This window comes from Eptesicus fuscus, chromosome 13, assembly GCF_027574615.1.
Source record: "Eptesicus fuscus isolate TK198812 chromosome 13, DD_ASM_mEF_20220401, whole genome shotgun sequence".
NCBI classification, from domain to species: domain Eukaryota; kingdom Metazoa; phylum Chordata; class Mammalia; order Chiroptera; family Vespertilionidae; genus Eptesicus; species Eptesicus fuscus.
Window position 1 is genome coordinate 43,141,914 of NC_072485.1, and position 25,981 is coordinate 43,167,894.

At 37.9% G+C, this 25,981-nt stretch overlaps 3 protein-coding genes across 3 annotated transcripts; 1 reads left to right on the forward strand and 2 right to left on the reverse strand.

The window, feature by feature from the left end:
• Positions 1-1,099: 1,099 nt before the first annotated feature.
• On the reverse strand, positions 1,100-2,035 carry LOC103304124 (olfactory receptor 51A7-like). The gene has a single exon (XM_008161060.2). It carries the CDS (start codon positions 2,033-2,035, stop codon positions 1,100-1,102), a length of 936 nt encoding a protein of 311 aa, XP_008159282.1.
• A 14,568-nt stretch (positions 2,036-16,603) lies between these two features.
• Positions 16,604-17,557, forward strand: LOC103304123 (olfactory receptor 51A7). Its single transcript, XM_008161059.2, has one exon. The coding sequence runs from the start codon at positions 16,604-16,606 to the stop codon at positions 17,555-17,557; it is 954 nt and encodes a 317-aa protein (XP_008159281.2).
• Positions 17,558-21,785: 4,228 nt separating this feature from the next.
• LOC103304122 (olfactory receptor 51G2) lies at positions 21,786-22,727 on the reverse strand. The gene has a single exon (XM_008161058.2). The coding sequence runs from the start codon at positions 22,725-22,727 to the stop codon at positions 21,786-21,788; it is 942 nt and encodes a 313-aa protein (XP_008159280.1).
• Positions 22,728-25,981: the final 3,254 nt, after the last annotated feature.

Consider the following 25,981-nt stretch of genomic DNA (forward strand, 5'->3'; position numbering starts at 1 on the left):
AGACAGTAAAACATTGAAATTTATTACCAATGGTTTTCTCCCAATACACAATACAAAATTTTTAAGGGTTGATTGACTTATTCTAAAGTTTATGTTTTATACCTTTGTCTGCTCTGAAGTACTTAAAAATAACATATGAACAAGAAACAGATAAACATTACAGAAAATCATTTGAGATAGCCATTCATCTTCAGTTTGCTATTTATCTTTTTATAATAGAACCACATATGCATGAATACAGTTTCATATTATCATATTTTCCACTAGTATAAAATGATTTATAGCTTGTTTAGTGTAATTGAAAATATCAAAATTCAAAATAACAAGTACCTGAACAAGCATGAAAGCCATTATTTAGAACAAATATTTTAGAGTAATCAATAACATCAATGCTTTAACATTTTCTGTACTGTTACTTTCCTATTTCTCTCCATCAGTGAAGTAGTCCCTCTGTGCCCCTTTTAGTAACTATACCTTTTTGGAACTCTGTTATATACAGAAAAAAGATGGTCTGTTGTAAAGAGGGAGTTTATTTGTCATAATTCAAATGGGAACGACCATGATTCTTTTAACTGAAAAAGAATCACTGGTGGTTCCCATTTGATTATTAAGGAAAGAGCAAAGAAAGAAAATCTTAAACAACTCATATTTGATAACAAACTTCTTTCACTTAAATGGGAGATCAAGGATTTGCACTAAATTGACCGCAGACCCCTCAACAAATACAATATATCTGAAGACTCTCTGAAAGAAAATCAGTAACTGGATTGGAGTAACATCCTTTAACTTCTAGCTCCTTTAATATTCATTCTCTATAAAAGTGTACAATTTTTACTTCCAAGTATGCTTATCCTTATGCTGTAAACATTGTGTCTAAGATTCCATATCAGTGTACTAATTCATGATTTTAATGATATTGCAGATGTACTTGTCAATGCCCAGATCAATCCCAAGTTCACAGATCTCAGTGCCCAGTCCGTGTATTGTGCTGATTGCAAGAATGATTAAGAAACGAACAAATCATCCATAATACTTTTTTAGAAAGGTATTATTTTAGTCTCTGATCTTGGCTGGCCCTGCCTCATTTCCCCTCAGACCTTTATTTTATACCAAATTTCCCTAGAATCTTCTCACGGATTTGCCGTGTCTTGACACAGTATACAATGGGGTTCATCAGAGGTGGCACTAGCAAGAAAATGTCAGCAGCGAGGATCGTGGCACTTTGAGACTTGTGTTTGCCAAAGCGGTGCATAAAGGCCAAAGCAGTTATGGGCACGTAGAAGATGAGCACAGCACAGATGTGAGAGACGCAGGTGTTGAGGGCTTTGAGCCGTTCCTTATGGGATCCAATTCCCATCACGGTCTTCAGGATGAATACATATGACACAGCAATGAACACACTATCTAACATCATACAGAGGGCAACAAAAAAACCATAGAAAAAGTCAATTGTGTTGTCAGAGCAGGCTAGGTTCATGACATCCTGATGGAGACAATAGGGGTGAGAAAGCAGGTGTTTCTTACAATATGTCAAGCTTTTGAGAGCGAAAGGAAATGGGAGCACTAACAGCAGGCTTTTTAGGAAAAACACCAGGCACAGCTTGGCAACTCTGGCATTGGTGAGGATAGAGCTGTATCTCAGAGGGTTGCGTATGGCCAGAAAGCGGTCAAAAGACATAACCAGGAGCACGGAGGACTCCATATCCATGAACCCATGGATAAGGAATTCTTGAGCAAAGCAGGCATTTGGGGAAATTCCGGTAGCATTGAAAGCAAAGGTCCTCAGCACAGTGGGGAGGGATGAGAGGGACAGGCCCAGGTCAGAGATAGCCAACATGGAGAGGAAATAATACATGGGTGCATGGAGCGAGGGTTCTGTCCTGATCACAAAGAGGATGCCACAGTTGCCGAGGATGGCCACTAGGTACATGAGGCAGATGGGAATAGAGATCCATACATGAGCATGCTCCAGTCCTGGGATTCCAATCAGAAAGAAGGTGGGCATCTCAGTGTTAGAGGAATTGATAATGTGCATGATACATCAGTTGGAAAATATTTCCAGATTTGAAAGGACACTTTCAACATGAATCTATTATGCTCATCTCACCTCCTTTCAGCACTTTTATCTGAGACATAAACAAAAAAATACAATTTTGAGACATTGCTCATATTGAAGAATGAAGAATGAGATATTTCTTCTAAACAGACAATTGATAATAGAGACAGATAATGTTTATTGACAAAGACAACCACAAATATAAGTAGTGTCTTGATCAATCACACTTCTTCACAAGGTCCTCAGGAAAAAAATACCTACATAAAAATGAATTCCCCCTTTACTATTAGGCTTTGCCCCTCCCTATCCCCAAACCAATGAAAAAATTTTACAAGGTAATTCTTTTTGTTTGGTTCTGAGTGAGACTAGAACTTAAAAAAAAAAAAAAAAGCCCTAGCTGGTTTGGCTCAGTGGATAGAGCATGGGCCTACAGACTGAAGGGTTCCAGGTTTGAGTCTTATCAAGGGCACATGTCTGGGTCGTGGTCTTGATCTCCAGTCGGGGGCATGCAGGAGGCAGCCAATCAATGATTCTCTCTCATTATTGATGTTTCTATCTCTCTTTCCCGCTTCCTTCCTTTCTGAAATCAATAAAAAACATACAAACAAATAAAACATATGGTAAAAGCAATTTTAAAAAAGGAAACTGCAGGAATTAGATTTTAAGAGAGCCAATAATAAATGGTTTTTCCAATTTCTAGAGTTTTTTTGCTCCAAACAATTTTCAGGCCAAGCCTGGAGCTTCCAAAGGTGATTTTATTCACAATTTCTCCACAGGAAGCAGTACCAAGAAAGGACAGAAAGTAGGTGATGTGAGCTTCACTGTTAACCCTATCCTTAAGTACAGTGAAAAATCCCATGTTTTTGTATGGAAGCAGACAACATGTTCTTAAAAATGACTATCAATAGCAGTAGTGCTCTCTATCCTTGAGCATGGGAGGAGAGAAGGGGTTCTTGAACTCTGTCTACAGTCTAACACAGACTGTCATAATGTGGTTTAGTCAACTGGACTGTTGATGATGAGGGAGATTGGTATTCTCTAAATCTATTTTTTTTTGACACCATAAAATAAATAGATGTTCTATAACTATAGAACTTTTTTCATGGACAACTGAGTTAACTATGTACCTTTGAGAGGTTTCTCTTTGTGGAATTAAGTTCATCACGAACAATCTACACTAATAAAAGAGAAAGATGCAAATTTACCGTACCTCCATGACACCCACCAGCCAATCAGGAGGGAATATGCAAATTAGAAGGACAAAGATGGCGGCAGCCCCACCACCCAGCCGCTCCGCAGCAAAGATGAAGATGGCAGACTCTGGCTAGAGTTAGCAGCAAAGGCGACAGACTCCGGCTGGAGTGAAGGCAGAAGGCGGTGGCCAGAGCGAAGGCCTGGGTCCCGGGTGCCAGAGGAAAACTGGTGCTGGAAGCCAGGGGAAGGAAGGCCTATTGCATGAATCTTCGTGCAACGGGCCTCTAATATGGTTCTAAGATACATAAAGCATACTAGTTTCTACCACTTTTGGCTAGAGAAAGTTCGGGTTTAATTGAGAGGCTCAGCTTTGTCAGATGACTTGGCAACAGTATTAGGAATTAGAAACCCAGCTTTCAGCTAGTTCAGCCTCTAGAATGAGACATTAATGAGTAGTCATTTAAGGACCAATCTTCTTCTAGGAGCCTGAACTGCCTTCCCAAAAGGATAAAGCAGTGGTTAAGTCATGATCTGAGTATTGGCCACCCTCTCACCTCTACACTCCCCAGCATGAAAGTATGAAGAGGTCTTTTAAAAGTGTTTTCAGCTCTTTAGCAACTCTAATCAGGCCAGCTCAGGAGTTGCTTGCTCCTTGAAGTCTTCATCCTGATCACTCCAAGCAGAATTTATGTACTTCTACTATAACTTCTATCTCTTTTACTCTATGCATCTGAAATTGTCCTGTGGCTTGTTATTTACTTGTCTGCCTTCCACAGTAGCCAGTAAGTTCATTAAGATCCAGTTGTGTCTTAATGTTAATGATCTTGATTAGGGGGTGAGGGGACATCCCACACAACATCAAGCAATTGTCAGAACACCACCAGGTATGTAAATTGCATGGTGGTGTTCTGGTAATTGCTTGGTGTTGTGTGGAAAGTCCCCTCCCCACTAATACATGTTGGAATTGGGTCTCAGAATAGAAATTAATTCAGTTTAATAAAATTCAATTAATAGTAGATTGAATGTGTTCTATTTGTCAGGAAATGTGCTCAGTGTTGCTAATATAAATAGATAAGATTTGGAAACAGCCTAAGTGCCCATCAGCAGATGAGTGGATAAAAAATATTATGGTACATTTACACAATGGAATACTACATGGCAATAAAAAATAAAGAGTTCTTACCATTTGCAACAGCATGGATGGACCTGGAAAGTATTATGCTGAGTGAAATAAGCCAGTCAGAAAAAGATAAGTATCACATGATATCATATGTGGAATCTAATGAACCAAATAAACTGATCAAAAATAGACCCAGAGACATAGAAGCATGAACAGACTGTTGAACCTCAGAGGGAAGGCAGGGAAAGGTAGGTGGGAAGAGATCCACCAATGATCCTGTATACATATATGCATAACCTGTGGACACAGACAATGGGGTGGTGAGGGCCTGGCAGGGGAGGAGGAATGGGAGCAAGGTTAATGGGGGGAAAAGGAAGACCTATGTAATATTTTCAACAATAAAGGTTTTAAAAAAAAAAGAATAGCTCCAGGGTGTTATAACATTATTCACCTCAATTCTGACACTATCTAATTTGAAATAGCATCATATTACACAGGTTAAGGGCTCAGTCCTACAAGATAAGCCCCTTCCCCAACTTTAGCTGCCAATCAAAAGTCTAGGTTATCAATTGTGTTTCTGACGAATTGGCTACAGATATTTGCATATAAAACCCCCTCCTTGGGCTTTATATGCAAATCACAAATCTGGGTTGTTATCTGTACTTATGACCAACTGGCTATACTAGTACATGAGAAGTTCCCAAGCCCTTAACATGGGTTTGATTTATTTGCTAGAATGGCTCACAGAACAAAGGAAACCCATTGACACACTAGATGATCAGTGTGTTATGAAAGGATATAACTTAGGAACAGCCAGATGTAAGAGATGCATAGGGCATGGTCTGAGGAAAGCACCCAGAGGTTCCATGCATCCCTGAGCATGCCATTCTCCTCTGCATCTCCATGAGTTCATCTTCATGTATTTAGCAACCTGAAAGCTCCCCAAACCCTGTTCTTTTAGGCATAATTGATTATTCATTAGCCATTGACAATTGATTCAATCAATTGCTCCTTTCCCCTCCCTGGAGGTCAGAGGTCAGGAGTGGGACTGAAAGTTCCAACCCTCTAGTCTTCTGGTTGGTTCTCCTGGCAACCAGCCCCAATCTCAGATGAGGTCCAAAAGTCACCTCATTAACATGACAAAAGACATCTTTATTGCTCCCATCACTTAGGAAATTCCAAGAGAGCTCTGTGCTAGGAACAGGGATGAAAATCAAATGCATATTTCTTATTATAAATCACAATATCACAATGAAAAATTTCTTTAGCACACAAAGCATTTTATGCCCCTTAAGTATCCCTCTGCTACAGTTAATCTTTCAGCATGGATTTAACCCTCTGTCTCTGGGAGGATCGGAAGTGATGCTTGTTTCTTGTCTCTCTCTTCCCGATTCCCTGGGCCTTTTTCTCAACTTCATTCTCTATGCCATTGTCAAAGTTATTTTTAATGCCTCCCTTTCTCCCCCCAGCCTGTTTGCAAAACTTTTCTATATAATATATAGATTAGATATACTTTTATTTAAAAGTTTAATTATCAACATAAAAGCAGCAAAAGTCATACATGGAAAAGTTTTTATTATGCATCTAGTGTCTCATTTCTTTGATATTATCTTTCATATTTATAATAAAATCTATATGTATTTTTAAAATTTATATTATAATTGAATTATTACATATGTTCCTCCCCATTCTCCCATCAACCTCCTTGATAAGGACTAATAGAAACCTCTCTAGTGTGCTACAACCACATTTCTTCATGCTGTTTCTCAAACATTGCAATAGGTTTCCCCTCTCAGGACTACGGTAATTGCTGTTTCCTTGGCTCTAACTGCTCTTTCTCAAAAGTCACATCCTAAGAGAGGACTTCCCTGACCACCCTAGCTGCCTCAGTCATATGCTATTCCATTGTTATTATTTTATGTAGTTCTTATCTAGTTTTTACCATAAGAAGGCAAATTTCATTGCACAACTAACTTTGCTTTGTTCACCTCTGGTATGAGGACTTCTAAGAACTTTAATATCATACCTCCTGGCCCCAAATTTGGATTTTTGTAGCTTGAGCTCTGAAGCTGCTTGTAAGGCATGACTGCTCTTTTGGGCTCCAGAACCACCACAGAGCCAGCAGCCCCATTGTGCTGATTGTACTGTTTGATAAATTGTACTTGCATTGTTGATAAATCAGGCTTCTTGTGCCATTATTGTGTGATCAGAGATAGTTTTATTGTTCTACATGCCTGGGCTGAAACTAGGACTTAATAAATGTTTAATCATATGTATTACCCATTGTTCTCACTTTACAACCCCACTTGCTCAATCACTGAGTCAGCCAAGTATTGAAAGTTCAGTTGCTTTCACCAATCAAAAAACAAATGATGTAAGTTTATGGCCTCGTTTCCCCTAGCAAACCATCTCTTTGATCATCACCTCCTTGCAACTTTTGCCTTTATGAGCCCTGCCCAAATCCCTCCATTCTGGAATATATTCTCAGTTCATACTGAAGGTTGCATTTCTGGGTTTATAAATTATTGCCTGAATAAACTCCCTTTAAAAGTTTAAATTTTTGTTTATAAGGATACATATAGTAAACTCTCAATAATATTTATTAGATAAAGTAAATAAGTGAATATCTTTATTAAAAAACTATCTGTATTTATGGATGTAACAAAATATTTTATTTTTTTTTATTTATTATTTTTAAAATATATATTTTATTGATTTCAGAGAGGAAAGGAGAAGGAGAGATAGAAACATCAATGATGAGAGAGAATCATTGACCCGCTGTCCCCTGCATGGCCCCTACTGGGGGTTGAGCTTCCAACCCGGACATGTGCCAGAATAGGGAGTCAAACTGTGGCCTCCTGATTCATAGGTTGACGCTCAACCACTGAGCCACACCAGCCAGACTATTTTTTGTATTTTGTAAATTCAATTTAGAATATTGTAAGTTTAGCATTAGTTGAAAATTTTTCTTTATAAAATATTAAAATAATTCAATACAAGTACAATAAATAAATACATAAAATTAAAAATACAATTATCAGGATAACTCATTAGCCTTTGCATATGTTATTATGTCACTAGTAAATAAATAAATAAATAAATAAATCATTTCAAAGATAGATAGATAGGATAATTCATCTTATTCCCAGATGTTTAGTTTTGGAGAAGAGAGGGAAAAAATTAGAGTGGATTGAAATAGGAAATAGGGAAACATGAGAAACAAGGGATGAATATTAACCTTTATTGCATTGTGCTGGATGTTTTATATTTGTTATTTTATTTAATCACTACATGGTACTATTATTCCTGTTTTCCAAATTTGAAAATGAAGCACAGAAAGATTAATTAATTTATTGAAAAAATCCTCTACATATTATTATGAACAGACATAAGTTTTGAACTGATGTCATTTGATTTTAAGCTTTTTAATTATACCATGCTTTCTATGTTGTATTACTTAATATGTTTAAAAATGGAATAAATCACAAGGAGACTGCATTATAATGGAGGACATATAAATAATTAGTGATTTAATAAGTAATATAAATATGAAGGTAGCCTGAAGCCTTGAACTGTACTACACAGCCAGTTCCAATGCTTTACCTCTAGAGCAGTGATGGAGAACCTATGACAGGCGTGTCAGCACTGACAAGCGTAGCCATTTCTGATGACACGCGGCTGCTGAGGTTTATTAAATATAATTATATATAACAATTATACATTTATGTTATTTAAACTATAAATATCACAAAATAATGTTTTTTCCTCAAAGTGACACACTACCCAAGTTATGCTCAGTTTTTTGGCGAAGTTTGACACACCAAGCTCAAAAGTTTGCCCATCACTGCTCTAGAGCTATTTTAATTAACACCAGTCATTTCAATTTCATTTCTGAAAAAATGTCATTAGAGGGGAGATAAATGGCCCATAGAAATTGTTGGTAGCAAAGTACAGCAAGTAGCATGAGCTGTGAAACAGTAAAAGCAAAGGGGCATGATCAATACCTGTTCAGCCAGATCCAGAGGTGAGGAAGATAAGAGATGGCTCTTAACAAGGTGGGGGTGAGGGAGGGGTAGATATTTTTAAAAGTAGGGAAAAAGAGAACATTGGCAGGGATTACTGTGTGCAGACATTGTGTTAGATAATTTTAGCAGTCAGATAGTTCCGTTTTCAAAATGTTTGCTCTACTTTTTATGTGACCTTGAAAACAGATATTTATCTGTGAGGCCTTGTAGCCTTACTGATGCACAGGAAGTAGTAAAACAGCAGAATTATTTTGAGGATAAGAGATATAGTTGGCAAATCCCTAATCAACCTGAAATATAATAAACATCTTACTAGCAATAGTTATTGTTAAAAAGGACCCAATGAATTTCTCAAGAATGGTGTCTTATGTAGAAAAATTACTCAAATATTTCTTAAGTAAATTGATTGTCTTGAAAGAAAGCCTCAAACTTTTGTTATTGATAAGAATTAAAATTCAGGGATACTTTCTCAGATGAATGACATATTAAACTCTCTCTATACATACTTTTATTTAATTCTCAGAGCAAGTACTATTATTATCTCTGCTCTATAAGTTAGGAAAGAAAGCAACAACTCGTAAGAGATAGAACTGGATTCAAACCTAGTTGTGTCTTACTCTCCCGCAGAATGCCACTCCACTGTATACAGCTCTTATATTACTTCCTTTCCAATTTCATGTGACTCATTTGGCATAACTAAGTCGCTCTCTTGTTTCTAGTCTAAAGTTCTAATAACTTGAGATCATAATGTCATATTACTTGTCCTCACTTCTCAGACTACAGCCTTCTCCTCTGAGTTTAGTCTAGTGGCTAAGATGGTTATCCATGGTCTGACTTCTGACCCTGGGATGTCTGACTTGCAGTTCTTTGGTTGGGCAGATAAAATGCAGCCTTTCATCAGACTAGTTTTCTCTATCTCACATAGAGTTCTGACTCTATCTAGCATTTTGTCTAACTGTGCTGAATAAATGGATACTTTTTAACCATAGATGGGTGAAATGAATAGTGACAATGGGTGGCCAAAAGGAGACTTAGTGCATTTTAAATGTTCGTAGTTTCTTCCCCAAATTTAAGTTAAACTCTCCTCTTCTCAGGAAAACATAGCTCAAAGAAAAAATTCCCTTCATTCCTCATGCAACTAAACATTAAAAAAAAAAAATTAAGTCCCTCCTATATAAAAACTATGGAAGCTTTCAGACAGTCAGCCTTATTCAGAATCCTCTCTAAGTCCCGGTCCTTAGAGTACTCTTGTTTCACACACACTTCAGGAGACAGACACATTGTAAGACAGTATTATGTTAGGATCCTGTTGAACTTACCATTTCACCACCGAGGGAAACAGAAATGACTGGAGGCTAGAGGCTTCTCAGCTTCTGTGCCCAAGACCTTTACTTATAGGTCCCAGGCTCCTGGAGCTGTCTTCTGAGCTCTCCACTCATGGGACACCAAGTTCTCCAGCTCTGCGGCCTTCTCTAAAGAAGTTATTTCCCTAAGGAAGATCCAAGAAATTCCCAGCAGAGGGCCTGGATCAGGACCATAGTTTGTGGAGTCCTGAACATATCAAGGAGAACCTGCCTTGCCCCAGGGAAAACAGCTGAGGATACCAAGAAATCATTTCATTCCAAATAAATTGACATTTTAGTTTAGGTTCACCATCTTTGTTTCTTTTTATTCCCTTATAATCAATGATGATTTTCCCCCTTTATTATTAAAATATAATTTACTTATAGTATGATGCAGAAATCTGAAGTGACCAGCTCAAATGATTTTAACTTACATATGTAACCAAGTAGCATTCAATGGAAGGAAGTGCTAAAATCTCCAAATCTGATTATGAATTTGTCTTTTTCTTTTTGGTTCTGTTACTTTTTCTTTGTGTTTTTTGAAACTTTCCTATTACATGTAAAGCATTAAGGTTGCTATGAGTTCTTTTATCTTTGCAAAATCTCTCCCCCCCCTTTTTTTTTTGGTGACATGGCTTGCTTTAAATTTCATATGCTCTGATAATAATATGGCTACTTTCACCATATATGTTGGTATGTAAGGCATATCTTCTGCATCCATGACATATCTTTTTACTTTTAACCTGTGTCATTATAGTTCATATGCAACTTTTATAATCAGCATGACTTTTAATTCAGTGTGACAAGTGCTGTATTATAATTGAGGTCTTTAATCAAGTACATTTAATATAATTATTAATACATTTATTTTATGTCCATCATTGTTTAGTTTCTTCATTGTCCCATCTGTTTTATCTTCTCTGTTATAGCTTTGCTCATTTCTTTTGAATCTCAAGCACTTTGCAATGTTGTGTATAAGCCAGAGCCTACCCATCGAGGCTCTAACTTAAAAGGAAGCAGATATTGGCAGTTGGAAGTCTGGCTGTCTTATAATAAACTGTTAAGTCACAAGAAGACAGGATGGTCAGCAAAAATATCCTCTAGAATGGCCCATTCTGATTTTTAAGAAGTCATTTTGGTTCAGATGCTCTCATATCTCATGGAGAATGTTTAATCTCATTTTTCAGATGATAATTGATTGTCTTATCCAGACATGAAAACCAGCAATGAGTAGGCTTATCCCTGCTCAATGTTTTGAATTTCTGTTCCTTTCTTATTCACAGAGATGTGTATCATGTATTTAAGCCTGGCTATAACTATTTAAATTACACTTTTGAATTTTATCAAATATATCATTGTTTATTATTAATATATGATCTAACTGCATTATTCATACTGAACTTTCTCTTAAGTAAGGAATATATAAAATCAATATGTATTGATTTTAGAGAGGGAGAGGGAGAGAGAGATAGAAACATCAATGATGAGAGAAAATCATTAATTGGCTGCCTCCTGCACACCCTACACTAGGGATGGAGCCTGCAACCAGGGCATATGGTCTGACTGGGAATTGAACAATGACTTCCTGGTTCATAGGTTGATGCTCAACCACTGAGCCATGCCACTGAGCCATACACACACACACACACACACACACACACAACACACACACACACACACACATTCTAGTATATTTACTTAAATTATCATCAAAATATCATATCACTTCATAACCTTCAGTAACTATTATTTAATTTAGATATTGAACCACAATATAGGACTTGTATAATTATAAAGATATAATGAAACCCTGAAGATAGCATTTAAATAGCTTCTAGTGAATGCAATATATACTTAGTATAGAAGGCATGTAATTTTGGGATACCTGGTTGGAAATCCAGCACTGAGTGGCAGGACATGTCTATTTCAGTGGCATTTGTCAAACATTCAAAGGAATAAATGGAATAATCAGTAAGCCATTCTGTAGTTTGTAAGATGCTTGCATGGATATTTGATACTTGTGTATTATGATTTCCGTTTTGTGGCTAATTAAGCTGAGGTTAAATAAATAAAGTAGTCTGACCTCAAACTGAGATTAAAATATTTTGCTCTTTTAACTATATTACATAATCTCTATGAATGTTACATGTCAAGCTTTCTCGATCAATGTGATTTCCACCTCTCACTTGAGTGGTTTTCCCTTTGCTTTGCATTACACCTCATCTCTTGCTCCAGCTGGGGATCCTGGATACCAAAGAGTTAACACATTCAGCCCAACACTTTCTCTGTAAACTCATTCAGAGATCCCAGGGAGCAGGCTGATTTCTATTTCTCCCAAGAGTCTACAACCCTGAGGGAAAGAGGAATAGGTACATCTATATAAGGTGGAAGTAAAAGTTGAGACATATTGAGAATATTGACATATTGAGCATCCAGTTTTGGTAAGTGCTAGTAGCTGAAAATCCCTTTGGAAACTTAAACCTATGGCTTTGTTAAACAGTTTACTTCTGAAGAAATGACTAAGAGGAAGTGGTGTGTGTGTGTGTGTGTGTGTGTGTGTGTGTGTGTGTGTAAGGGGATAGGATTGCATGGCCTGAAGGTTAAAAAGGATTTTATTAACTCTGATAGCAATAGAGTCCCATTTACTTGATAGTATGACAAATAAAAGTAAGTCTTATTGTCAATTAAAAGAAGAAAAAAATCCCTCTTAAGGCAATCAAGTACTTGACATGGGAATGATTTTATAGGAAATTTTTGTTGAAATAATTTGCACTGCTATTGACTGATTATGTAAATTATGTTAAGTCATTTATAATAATATATAAAATTACTACTTTAGATAGATACTGTTTTCTACAGTATTTAACAGAAGAGCAAATATCTGCTTGGAGGCCTAAGCAGCTTATCCAAATTCAGTGCCAAGCTGACATTTATACCTAGATGTTTTTGCATCAAACTTGAGGGCTGATTTCTTTTAAGAAATTGAAATTCTAAGTGATCTGGGTGATGTTAGACCTGATGACTATCCTTCTTGGGATGTTGTCTTCTTTGTTAGCCACTCCATCCACTCTCCTAGATTTTTTCCCATATTAATGGATTGGGCAAGATGCTCTGAACAATCTTGCTACTCATAATTCTAACTGAAATTTAAATTTTGTGTTTGTACATTTTCCTGGGTGATATCATCTACTTTCATGAATTCAGATACCAACTGCATGTCAATATTTCTGACCTGACAGCTCTATAGGGTTATTTCTCTTGAAATTCAGAGTCCATGTCCAAAAGCTCACTTTGTGTAATGTCAAGTTTACCACTGAAAATGGTGAGTAGAGTGAGCATAAATTTTCCTTGGGTACTATCATAGAAGAAAGGGAGAAGGCACTAAGAGATGATTCTACACGTCTTACATTTTTTTCCACTCACATGCATTCTTTGCATGTTTGCTGAGAAACTATGTTGATGACAGATATATGAATATAAATAAAATCTTATCTATGCTTTGTAGTATTTGGCAGTCATTATATATGGCGGTAGTGGGGTTGTGTTGGGTAGAGATACATAAAAACAATACATTATAAAACAGTGTAGAAACTACCATAATAAATATGCATGACAGAAATATTTCCTGGAAGAACTAAGGCAATATTCATTTGCCAAAGATGAAAATAAAATAAAATAAAAATTAAGTGTTTGTGAAAATGAGAACTTTTCTTATGACTCCTGGGAAAGAGGGGTTAGAATAAAATTCGTTAAATAGGCATTCTGACAGCTTATATACAGCTTATATATAGCTGCTACCATCTAAAATATAACTTCTCTGGGCTTGGCATTTGGTTTGCTGACATGATAAGAGATAAAAAGTCATTACAAACTCCATTTGCAGATGCAGTTCCATTCACAAGCTGAAAAAAACAAACACATATTTGTGTATAATGTAACCCTAAAATATTAAATATCAGTCAAGGTCTGCTTGTTATGTATTACATTTTTCTTGGTTATTCTCTAAAGAATTGTAAATTACAATTTTAATTCACAATCAAGCTTTAATTTAGAGTATCCCCAAAATTTTTATTGTCCATGTATTTTCCATTGTACAGTGATGATTTTTCCTCTATACAATTTGAATTTAAAAAAAATTCTGGAGTGAGGTTAACAATTCATGTGAACTCTTGCTTTCTGTGGCCTCTCCTTTTATTTTTGCACCTTAGTCTTTTATATTTGCATTTTAAATTATAAAAATAATAATTTCTATTTACTTATGCATGTATTCATCAGTCTTACTAAGTATAGATGGGATTTATGATGGTTAACTTAGATGTGTGTGTTTCTCCCATAATTTATACTGATTATTTAACATTGATATACCATGAACTCAAAAAATTGAAAATGTCATAAGCTTGTATATTTACATTGGATAATATATGTTAACTCCTTAAAAGAGACCCTAACAACAAAATCAGGGTTTAATTTAATATGTAGGTGGATTTAAACATTTTACATTACAAAAAGAAATGGAGTTATTTGAGTATTTTTTCACTTAGAATTTCTTTTCCTAATTTGCTCAGAGATAAAATATAAGATAATTTGCTTAAGAGAGCTAAGATTAACAAGCCCATGATATTACTGTATGGCTTCAACACTTTCTCTTGGGATAATAAAATGAAGTGTGACTCATAGGTGCTTGAGCTAGGAACTATCCATTTCATGAAGGAGTACAAACATGAAGACAATAAGGATACATAACTCCCAAAGGTGTATCTGAGCTCTTTTTCTCCCACTTCTTTTGGAAAAAAATTGTATAATCAATATTAATATTTTTATGTTTGTGCTTTATTGAACCTAGATTGGTGTTTATACTCACATATAAAATATCCTATCTAATAAAAGAGTAATATGCAAATTAACCATCACTCCGCTATACCCACAAGCCATGCCCACCAGCCAATCAGGAGCGAATATGCAAATAAACTCAACCAAGATGGCTATGGCCACAGAGAGTAGGAGGGAGGCTTGGGTTTCCCAGGCAATGGAGGAAGCCAAGCTTTCTGCCTGCCCTTGCCAGCCTAGGCCTCCACTCAAGGCTTCAAAGTTTCAATGATAGAAGATACATAAATCCAAACAGAAATGGCTGCAGCCATGGAGCTGGAAAGAGCAGGAGGATAGGGTTGCCCCCGGCAATGGAGAAAGCCAAGCTTTCCACATACCTTGGCTGGCCCAGGCCTCGGCTTAAAGTTACAAAGTTTCAATTATAGAAGATACATAAATCCCAACAGAAATGGCTGCCCCCATGGAGCAAGCAGAAGGCTTGGCTCTGCTCCAGGCTACAAAGTTTCAATTGTAGAAGATAAATAAATCCCAGATACCAGGGCCTCCGCTTGGGTTGCCAGGGGGCGTGGCCAGCTTGCAAACCACCACAGGCCCCTCTCCCAGGCCACCCCATGCCCCAAGTGAACCCCCACCCTGATCCAGGACACCCTTCAGGGCAAACCAGCCGACCCCCACCTGTGCATCAGGGCTCTATCTTATCTAATAAAAGAGTAATATGCAGATTTACCATCACTCCAATATACAAGATCCTGCCTCCATGTGGACACAAGATGGCCACCACAAGATGGCCAGCAGGGGAGGGCAGTTGGGAGGGACCAGGCCTTCAAGGGAGGGCAGTTGTGGGCGAGCAGGCCAGCAGGAGAGGACAGTTAAGAGGGACCAGGCCTGCAGAAAAGGGCAGTTAGGGGTGACCAAGCTGGCAGAGGAGAGAAGTTGGGGGCGACCAGGCCTGCAGGGAAGGGCAGTTGGGAGAGACCAGGCCTGCAGGGGAGGGCAGTTAGGGGTGACCAAGCCAGCAGAGGAGGGAAGTTGGGGGCGACCAGGCCAGCAGGGAAGGGCAGTTGGGAGGGACCCAGGCCTGCAGGGGAGAGCAGTTAGGGGTGACCAGGCCTGTAGGGGAGGGCAGTTAGGGGCAAACAGGTTGGCAGGGGAGCAGTTAGGCATCAATCAGGCTGGCAGGGGAGTGGTTAGTGGGTGATCAGGCTGGCAGGGAGAAGCAGTTAGGGGCAATCAGGAAGGCAGGCAGGCAAGCAGTTGGGAGCCAGTCCTGGATTGTGAGAGGGATGTCCGACTGCCAATTTAGGTTCAATCCTGGTGGGATCGGGCCTAAACGGGCAGTTGGACATCCCTTGAGGGGTCCCAGATTGGAGAGGGTGCAGGCTGGGCTGAGGGACACCCCCCCTCGTGCACGAATTTCATGCACTGGGCCTCTAGCAGATAATAAATACCTACCTCATAATTGTAAAACTTAGTCTATACATGTACTTTCTAGCATTTAATACTTATTTACCATAGTGTAGGTGTTTTCAAGGATCTCTGATTATTTTCTATACATGTACTTTCTAGCATTTAATACTTATTTACCATAGTGTAGGTGTTTTCAAGGATCTCTGATTATTTTCTTAGACTATTATTTTTAAACTTTCTTCCAAGAAGTTAGGGATTTTGTCATGAAACCAAGAGAGAACTACTGAAGATCATGTGAGAAAAGAGAGGGAAAGATCCTAAGTGCCTGTCACTGACTTAATCAAAGCAGCTCTGTTTTGAAACAATTTTCATATTTGGATAAAACTATTGGAAAACTACCACCTTAGGATAAATTGTTGTAAGTAAAATTCCTGTGTTGGAGTCATAAAAATGTTTATGGACTTTTAAGAAATATAGAAAATTGCATTTTATTAATAGAATGAAAAAATATGTCTCTAAATAGAGTACATACATGAACTACTTATCCATACTACACTGAGTTTTATCTAAAAGTGTGACTGTTTTTGTTTATGTGATTTCAGATCTAGATAAAGAGCTCATATTTTCACTCATGTCTATTTTCAATAACTCTGAAGTCCAGCTTTTTCTTTTGATTGGAATCCCAGGACTGGAACATGCCCACATCTGGATCTCCATCCCCATTTGCCTCATGTACCTGGTTGCCATCCTGGGCAACAGCACCATTCTCTTTATCATAAAGACAGAGCCCTCACTTCATGAGCCCATGTATTATTTTCTTGCCATGTTGGCCATCTCTGACCTGGGCCTGTCATTTTCCTCCCTTCCTACCATGCTGAGAATTTTCTTGTTTAATGCCATGGAAATTTCACACAATGCCTGTTTTGCTCAAGAATTTTTCATCCATGGATTTACTGTCATGGAATCTTCAGTGCTTCTGGTCATGTCTTTGGATCGTTTTCTTGCCATCCACAATCCCCTGAGATATGTTTCTCTCCTCACTAACAACAGAGTTGCTAAAATGGGACTGATTTTAGCCATCAGGAGCCTTCTCTTAGTTCTTCCATTCCCCTTCACTCTAAGGAGGCTAAAATATTGTCAGAAGAATCTCCTTTCTCACTCATACTGTCTGCATCAGGATACCATGAAGCTGGCCTGCTCTGACAACAAGATCAATGTGATCTATGGCTTCTTTGTTGCTCTCTGTACTATGCTGGACTTGGCATTAATTGTTCTGTCTTACATGCTGATCTTAAAGACTATACTCAACATTGCATCTCTGGCAGAGAGACTCAAGGCCCTCAATACCTGTGTTTCCCATATCTGTGCTGTGCTCATTTTCTATGTACCCATCATCACCCTGGCTGCCATGCACCGCTTTGCCCAACACAAAAGCCCCCTCATTGTAATCCTTATTGCAGATATATTCTTGTTGCTGCCACCCCTAATGAACCCCATAGTTTATTGTGTAAAGACTCGACAAATCCGGGAAAAGGTCTGGGGAAAGTTGTTGACCACATGTAGGAGATACAAACTTGAATATTGAGGTAATAAATTATCAAACAGTAACTATTTATGGGCACCTACTATGTGTTCAGTGCCCCAGTGGTCATTATCTCATGGAAAACCCGAATGGGAGTATGAAAAGCTGTGCTGTAGAGAATTTATAATAAAGTCAAGAATACAATATTAAACAGGAAAGATGAAATAATCAGGTGACATATTATATGATTCACAGAGGTTTAATGAGTATTTTAAGAGTAGTTGAAACAAAACACTATGTAATGGAGCAGGTAGATTTGAGTCAGCCTTTAAAGAAAGAATATAATTTGTAAAGATTGATATTATTTTTCAAATAGCATCTATTAAATTTATAGGTATACAATGCACAGTCACTCCATACTATGGAGGAGAAGTAGACTAGCAGGGAACATAACAGCTAAGAAGGATGTTGGTCTGACTAGAATAGAGAGTATAATTTGGCAAATAATGAGAAAAAATTTTGTATAGTATGAATAAAGTAGATTTTTGAGTACCTAGAAAAGCCTTGAAATGTCTAAATTTATGAGGTCCTTGAACAGACAATTTCATTGCTACAACAAACACCTAACATGATAAATCAAATTTTAAGAATGGCACGTCTGCAAGCGCGAGTAACATGGACTGATTTGAGAGAGATGAAGAAGAGAGATCAACAGAAGACTGTTGTAATAATTCCACTAAAGTGGTGATTCTGAGAATGGGCAGAGAGAGGGTGAAGGAAATTATTTAGGGTTTCTGTTGTTGTTTTGATGTTATAAGACAAACGTAATTTATATGTAACTCACAAATTCCACTAAGCAACTATGTACAGACATATGTGACTGATTTTTCGAAGACAGACATCTGTATATAGAGTTTTAAATAGAAGGCTGGCATGGTGCTTACTTGTCATGACTACAAAAACAGCCTTGTCCTCAATTGCAAGACAATAACGATTGGGTGTAGGCACAAAAGTAAATACCTATTTTAAACAGGATTTGATCATCAAACTGTGAAGATCATCCATTGGTAAGATTCTCTTTCCCCCATTTACGGTATTCCCACTGCAGCTGTTTTAATTCAGATTTAAATCTTCCCCAGGATTAGCCTATCATCTTGAACATTAAGATTAACCATTAGAAAGATCTTTTTAAAGGCAAATGTAACCACACTTGAAACCTTTCAATAGCTGTCCAAAAAGTTTTGAGATAATGGCAAGGCTCTCAATATGCACAAAGCTTTTCCGTCATTCAATACCTGCTTTCCTCACTACCTTATCTGTAATCACTTGGCCTTGTACTTCAACACTATCAAACAAGTACACCACCATGTTACATATAAAGCTTTTCTTATGGTGTGTTTTATGTCAGGATGCTATACTAGTTTTCTATTGTTGCATAATAAATTATTATAAACAATGGTTTAAAACAACTCACATTTATTCTATTACAATTCTGTAAGTTAGACACCTGACGTGATTCTTACTGGGCTAAAATTAGGCTGTTGGCAAGCCTGCGTTCTTTTCTGGAGGCACTAGAGGAGAATCAAGTGCCTTTTCCAGCTCCTATGGTTACCTGCATTTCTTGACTCTTGGCTCACATCCTTCATGTTCTCTCTTGCCTTCCTTCTATAGTCAGGTGTCCCTCTGACCACAGCTAGGAAAGGCTATCTGCTCTAAAGAATTTTTGTAATGATGTTGAATCACCTGAGAAATCCAGGATAATCTCCATAACCCAAAAATCTATAAATTTAATTACATGTGCAAAGTATCCTTTTATCAGATAAGGTGATATATTCACAAATTTTAAGGATTAAGACATTGAAATCTTTGTAGGGTGGGAGGGTGAGGAGGATTTAGTATGCCTAAAAACAAAAGCATTTCCTCAACTTTTCTTTCTCCCAATTAGCTTAGCAGGATGTAGCTTAAATATACGTCATCTGTTATTTTGCTAACATCTTCTTGCTCCAAGTATACCAAATTTATATCTGAATTTTGTCTCCTTTCACAGTGTACTGATTTCTACAATATACTTTTTTAAAAGAATACATTTTTATTGATTTCAGAGAAGAAGGGAGATAGAGACAGAAACATCAATGATAAGAGAGAATTATGGAACGGTTGCCTCCTGCATACCCCACCTTGGGGACTGAGCCCGCAACTCTGGCATGTGCCCTGACTGGGAATCCAACCATGACCTCCTAGTTTATAGGTCGACACTCAACCACTGAGCCATGCCGGTTGGGCACTACAACATAATTTCAACAATCATTAACCTTTAATTGTTTGAACATTGTTTGCCTTTGCTAAATTATAAATCCCATGACTTATAAATGTCTGTAAGTCTTATTTATTTTTGCATTGCTTAATACATACTTGGGCAAAGAAGGGCCTGAAAAATATGTCAGTTTGTGAATTCATGAGTAACCATCATTGAATAAAAGTACTGTTCATTTTCTAAGCTCAAAATCTGGAGCATCTCTGCGACCAGAGGATTGAAATATACCATGTCAACCACTTCAGGTTAGAGCACATGATCGCAGCCTTAGGCAGCTCCTTTCCTACTGCTATAATCACACCGAACCTAAAGCAAAAGCTGTGGTGTTTGCCTAATTTTGCTGTCTGCTTTGTTAAAGACCAGAGAACTTAACCTCCCCTATTACTTCTCTCAACCCAAATTTATTCTTACATCAGTGTTCACTACCTCACCTTATTTTCCATATTTAAACTGGCACAATTGCTATAGAAGTTTCTCAACCAATTATCATTTTTTTCTGTTATTTTTTTCTCTCTCAACCATTTATTATTGTTTCTGTTTTTTTTCTATCTCTTCTGCAAGAATAATCATCTTAAATCATAATCTTATGCAAGAACTTTTTATGGACTCCTAATTTGGCTGCTTGCATCAATCTCACCCTCCACTCATTCTACCTTGGTACTTGTTACGACTATTTGTTTTCTGGATGACTTTAACGGCTTCCTATTTACACTTCCTTATCAATTCTTCCCTAATTAATTTTCTATATTATAGACAGTGTGAATCTCTTATGTAAATGTGTTTGTTTTTTACTTTCCTAGATAACTACTTCATTGATTCCTCATTACCCTGAAAGTATAGTTTCTACTCTTTTTAAGACATACACTACCCATGACACTCACATAAGTATTCCATTTTACTCTATTTTCTTTGTTTAAGTAATCTAGGATCTTCTGCATGATATACCCATCATTGCAGAAACAGACAGGATGAGTTAAATGTCAAATGTGCTAGGTAGTCATGAAGAGACCAATCTCATGTGAGAACTAGCTCCATATAAACCTCATAGAGAAAGATTTTGCCTTTGGCTCTTTGCCACTCCCTTTCTTGATCCTGCACTAAAACTGCAGGAACATGACATCCTCATACTTCCCTCTAGATGTTCAAAGCTTTTCTTGATAGCATCTTATCCAGGCTTGCTTTCCTAAGAGATACCTCAAGTCAAACTTACAAATACTGTATTGACATATATTACTCAAAAGATTTTTTTTTTTCAAAATCTGGGCAATGTGGAGGTACGCTTATAATGCAAAGATAAGAGGGCATAAGAAATTGTCTCTTTTTGGTTCATTGACTCCTGATCTTTCTGAGATAGTCAGTGCCTCAACCTGTTTTCAGTTAGCCCTTCACCCCCACCCCATGTTTTCTACTCTTTTCTGACATGTGTGAAAACGACAACATAAAACAACTTCAGATATTTCCCTGAATGCATTTCCTCTCTCACACCTTTGCTTCAGCTTTACACATGCTGTTCCTTCAGACTGGACTGTAATTTCCTACTTTGACTTCCCAAGTCTTATATGTCCCTTAAGGCTCTCAAGACAGGGAAACCTTTCTTGACACTCTCTTCCCCCTGCTGGAGGAAGCTAATCTCTTTTTGCTTCTATATCAACTTCTTTTTACTATGAGCAATACAATCCTATGTATATACTAGAGGCCCAATGCACGGAATTCGTGCAAGAATAGGCCTTCCTTCCCCCAGCTGCCAGCACCGGCTTCCCTCTGGCACCTGGGATCCAGGCTTCCCTATCAGCCCCGGCTTCGACTGGAAGGTTGGCCAGAGGGACATCTGGTCTAATTAGCATATTATGCTTTTATTATTATAGATTTGTTTAGTAAATAAGTAAAAGCCTCCTTCATTTTATGCACATTAGATATTACAAAGATAGAGAAGTAAGAATACACTTAAGGAAATAATGCCTCTAAGACTAGAGCCAGCTAGTAACAAAAGACATGGGTCACACGATCTCGGATCTGTTTGGTCTTCACACTGTAGATGATGGGGTTCATCAGAGGAGGGAACAGAAGATACACAAAGCCCATGATCACTTGGACCAGATGAGGTGCCTGCTTCCCAAAGCGGTGGATGATGGACAAGCCGATCATGGGAGTGTAGAAGAGGAGCACAGCACAGATGTGGGAAACACAGGTGTTAAGAGCTTTGAGTCTCTCAGCCTTGGATGCAATGGACAGCACAGTACGCAGAATCAGGGCGTAGGAGAAGAGAATGAGCAGTGAGTCTATACCCACTGTGGATACAATGACAAACATGCCATAGATGCTGTTGTCTTTGATGTCTTCACAGGCCAATTTCATCACCTCTTGGTGGAGACAATAGGAATGGGAGAGGATGAGGGAGCCACAATAAGGGAATCTCTTGAGCATAAAAGGCAACGGGAAAATGAGTGCTACACTGCGGCCCACGGAAGCCAGGCCAATTCTGCCAATGACCGTGTTGGTGAGAATGGAAGCGTAGTGCAAGGGGCGACAGATGGCCACAAAGCGGTCAAAGGCCATAGACAGTAGCACAGAGGACTCCAGGAAGGACAAACAGTGAATGAAAAAGAGTTGAGCAAAACAAGCATCCTGACTGATATCTCGTGCCCCAATCAAAAAGATGCCAAGCACTGTAGGGAGTGTGCAAAGAGACAGACCCAGGTCAGTCAGAGCCAGCATGGACAGGAAGAGGTACATTGGCTCATGAAGTGAGGGCTCTGTTTTAATGATAAAAACAATTGTGCAGTTGCCCAGGATGGAAGCCAGGTATATGAAGCATAATGGGATGGAGATCCAAATGTGCATGTGCTCCAGCCCAGGAATGCCACTCAGCAGGAAGGTGGAGGAAATGCTGCTGCTGTTTGCCAGGGATCCCGATGTCATTGTGTGTGGAGGGAAATGGTATTGGATTCCCTCTCAATTCCTGAAATGAATTGAGAAAAAGCTAGTGATTGCACCTGGAAACAAATTTTAAAAGAAAAAAAAAGATTAGAACTGTACAGCTCTTCCACAGAACCATTTCCTTCTGGACCATGGTTTCCTCTCAACATTTTTATATAATTTTATAGAAAAATTATTTTCTTTAAAGTTTTTTCTCCTTGCTCCTTCAGGTTAAGAGGTTTGAACATCTTTACTATTCCCATTAGTTATACTTAACTTTGCCTACCCCTTATGAGAAGACCTTTAATTAATTTTTTTCTCACATGTATGTTTTCTGCCAAGACTTTCACGAACATTACACATTTTCTTTAAATTCTCTTCCTTTCTCTTATCTTACCTTACTTCCTTTGCTATTTATTTTTTCCTACTTTCCTCCCTCCCTCCCTCTTTCTTTATTTTTCTTTCTTTCTTTCTTAGCCACATATAATTGTTAACCTTAGAGACAAATTTTTTACTCACCCTTTTCTCTGTTCTTTCTGATATAGAAGCCTAGCTTAATTCAGATAGAGCATAAATGCTACCCAGCTCACAAAACTCCATAGAGAACTGGAGAGTATGTGAATGGCTTAAAGTTATTCTTGATGGATGGAATAAGAAATCAAAGCTCTGATCCTCACATCAGTCAGTAAGTGGCATTTCCTAGAAGTTTAGGAATCATCTGATGTGAACGTAAGTGGGAGGAGAGATTGAAGTACCATCAACCATGGGCACACTGCCAATCAAAATGCAGAGTCCTTGAGAGTCCACAGAACAAAAGGCAATGATGCTGGTAGGGCTCAGTCTTCTACAGATGAAGAAAAAGGGCTCAGAAGGGGACAGCCACTAGACAGGGGCCATATATTGATTTAAGTCTCCTGACTTCCAGAGCAGTGGTCATTTCACTCCCAATTAATAATCCCACTATAAAATGAGCTCAAAGATAGCAGGGGCTTTGCTTTGTTTACTTTGTTAAAGAGTGCTTAGAATGTGCCCTGGTATGCATATGTGCTCAGCAAGTTTTAAAAATGCATGAATAAGAATCAAATTTTATTTAATTAGCTGTTGCCAACTTGACTCACGTTTTATTTACTTAAAATAATTCTGTGAATAAAGTTATATTAATATTATAATGTTATAGATGAGGAAACAGAGGCCTAGAAAAAAATAATATTTACAAGATCAAAGGCATAGTAAATGGTCAAAATGGAATTTGAACCGAGATCTAATTTTTCTTTAGATTCCAGTCTCTAAACAAGATTACACATTCTTCTCACATTGATGACATGATGACATTTCACTGTCACGTAGCAGAAATTAGCACAAAATCAAGGGCTTAGTAGGGACAGTCAAACTACATAGTGGTTAACAATCTAACTCCTAAATCCTGAGGCAGAAGAAAGTTTTTGTCATGCAAATGAAGTAGAGTGGTGAGAAAGAACTATAATATCTGATGAACATTCACTATTTATCAGACACTGTACTAGGAACATTGCAAAAGAAATAGCATGAGGCCTTAGTAAAGCCTTGAAAGTTAATATTATTACCTCAATTTGCAAATGAGGAGAAGGAACCTTAGAAAATTTGATGATATGCCTGAAGTCATTCAGCCAATCAGTGGCAGAGCTGGAATTCAAACTTAAATCTCGGAGCTCCAAGGCACATTCTGAAAACTTGGAAACATTTAGGTTAACAAATCCAAACAGTGAAGAGATGTGAGAAAGCTGTTGTCTTCTTTCTCAGTTAGTTCTAAATGAGACCTGGGATCACATGAAGTCAGCAATCTCTGACTACAGCAGTCTCCACCTTGGGCAGGTACCCGCTATAGCCATTCTCGTGCCTCAAAGTCTTTTCTCTCCTTTCTCTCTCCAGAGCTCTGGCTGAGCATTCTGGGATTTCTTCTTGGTTCTACAACTCAACATCAAGTACCTGCCTACTATTTTGACTCTTCACACACCACGGCTACATCCAAAGACTCTAGGCCTTACATGGGAAGAAGGAAGGCTAAAACTAGAGACTCTGGTTCTGGGAATATGGAGAGACTGGAGGGTGAATGCTTAAATCCCTGATTTTTATGCAACTACCTGAGGTCCCCATGGAGAACCTTTTAAGGATCTTTAATCATTTCCCTACTCTGTCTGTCTCCCTCAACTTCATTATCTCAGACCTTGGGGAAAGAGGAAAGAGAGGAGAAGAGAATGATCATGTTAAATGTCTGGAAGGGGGGGCCCAAAGGATACTATGTACTTGTAGCTACAGTTGAAGGGTTTGGTAAAAATTTTAAACAACCTCCACTACTTCAGGAAAGAAGAGCGGGTACTATTGATATTTTTTTATGTGTGATGTATCATAACTGTATAGTTTATGCACATTGGATGTGAGAGTGTGAATGTTGGGTATATATAACCATATGCAACCTTTAAAAGGGCTATTTAATTAATGCTTTTTCTATCACCAAAGAGAAAGCAAGAAGTCAGCCCAAATTCTTGGAAATCTTAACCCTGTGTTTCTAATTGGAGAAATTAATCTATTCTCAGAACTTGTGGGCAACATAAACCATTGGGAAGGATATTAAATCCAAAAAGGAGTTTTACATGTTAAAACAGAGGTATGAAGAGTTAATCACCTAGTTTTGGACTCTGAAGCCTGAGGATTTAAGGGCCATTTCAGTGTTTTTATTTCCCAGGTTATTAGTATCCAGTTTATTGGATCCCTTTTGGGATTATAAAGGTATAACTAGTAAGGGATACTCTAGAATTCCTAATCCAGCTGTAAGAAATTATTCCAATTCATTGGTTTAACTGGATCCTTTGGACTGGGGTGGTCATCCTCTTCTGGCCACATTCCATTAATCTCTGGTTGAGCATGTATATATATACATTTGAGTGTTATGAAATAGTATTATTCAAGTCATAGTACCCAGATAAGCAGGATCAGAACCATCTGGGATGCTTGTTAGCATACAGGTCTCTTGGGCCTCATCCTTGCAGAATCAGAAACTGACATTTGTGACAACCACAAAAGTTTAGGAATTTCATGTATCCTTTTATTATTTATTTATTTATTTTTAAGTCTTGGTGCATTTATTTATTTTTTAATTTAAATTTTTTATTGTTTAAATATTACATGAGTCTCCTTTTTCACCCATTGGCCTCTCCCCAGCCACCCCAACCCTCCTGCACAAGCCCTCACCCCACTACTGTCTTTGTCCATTGGTTATG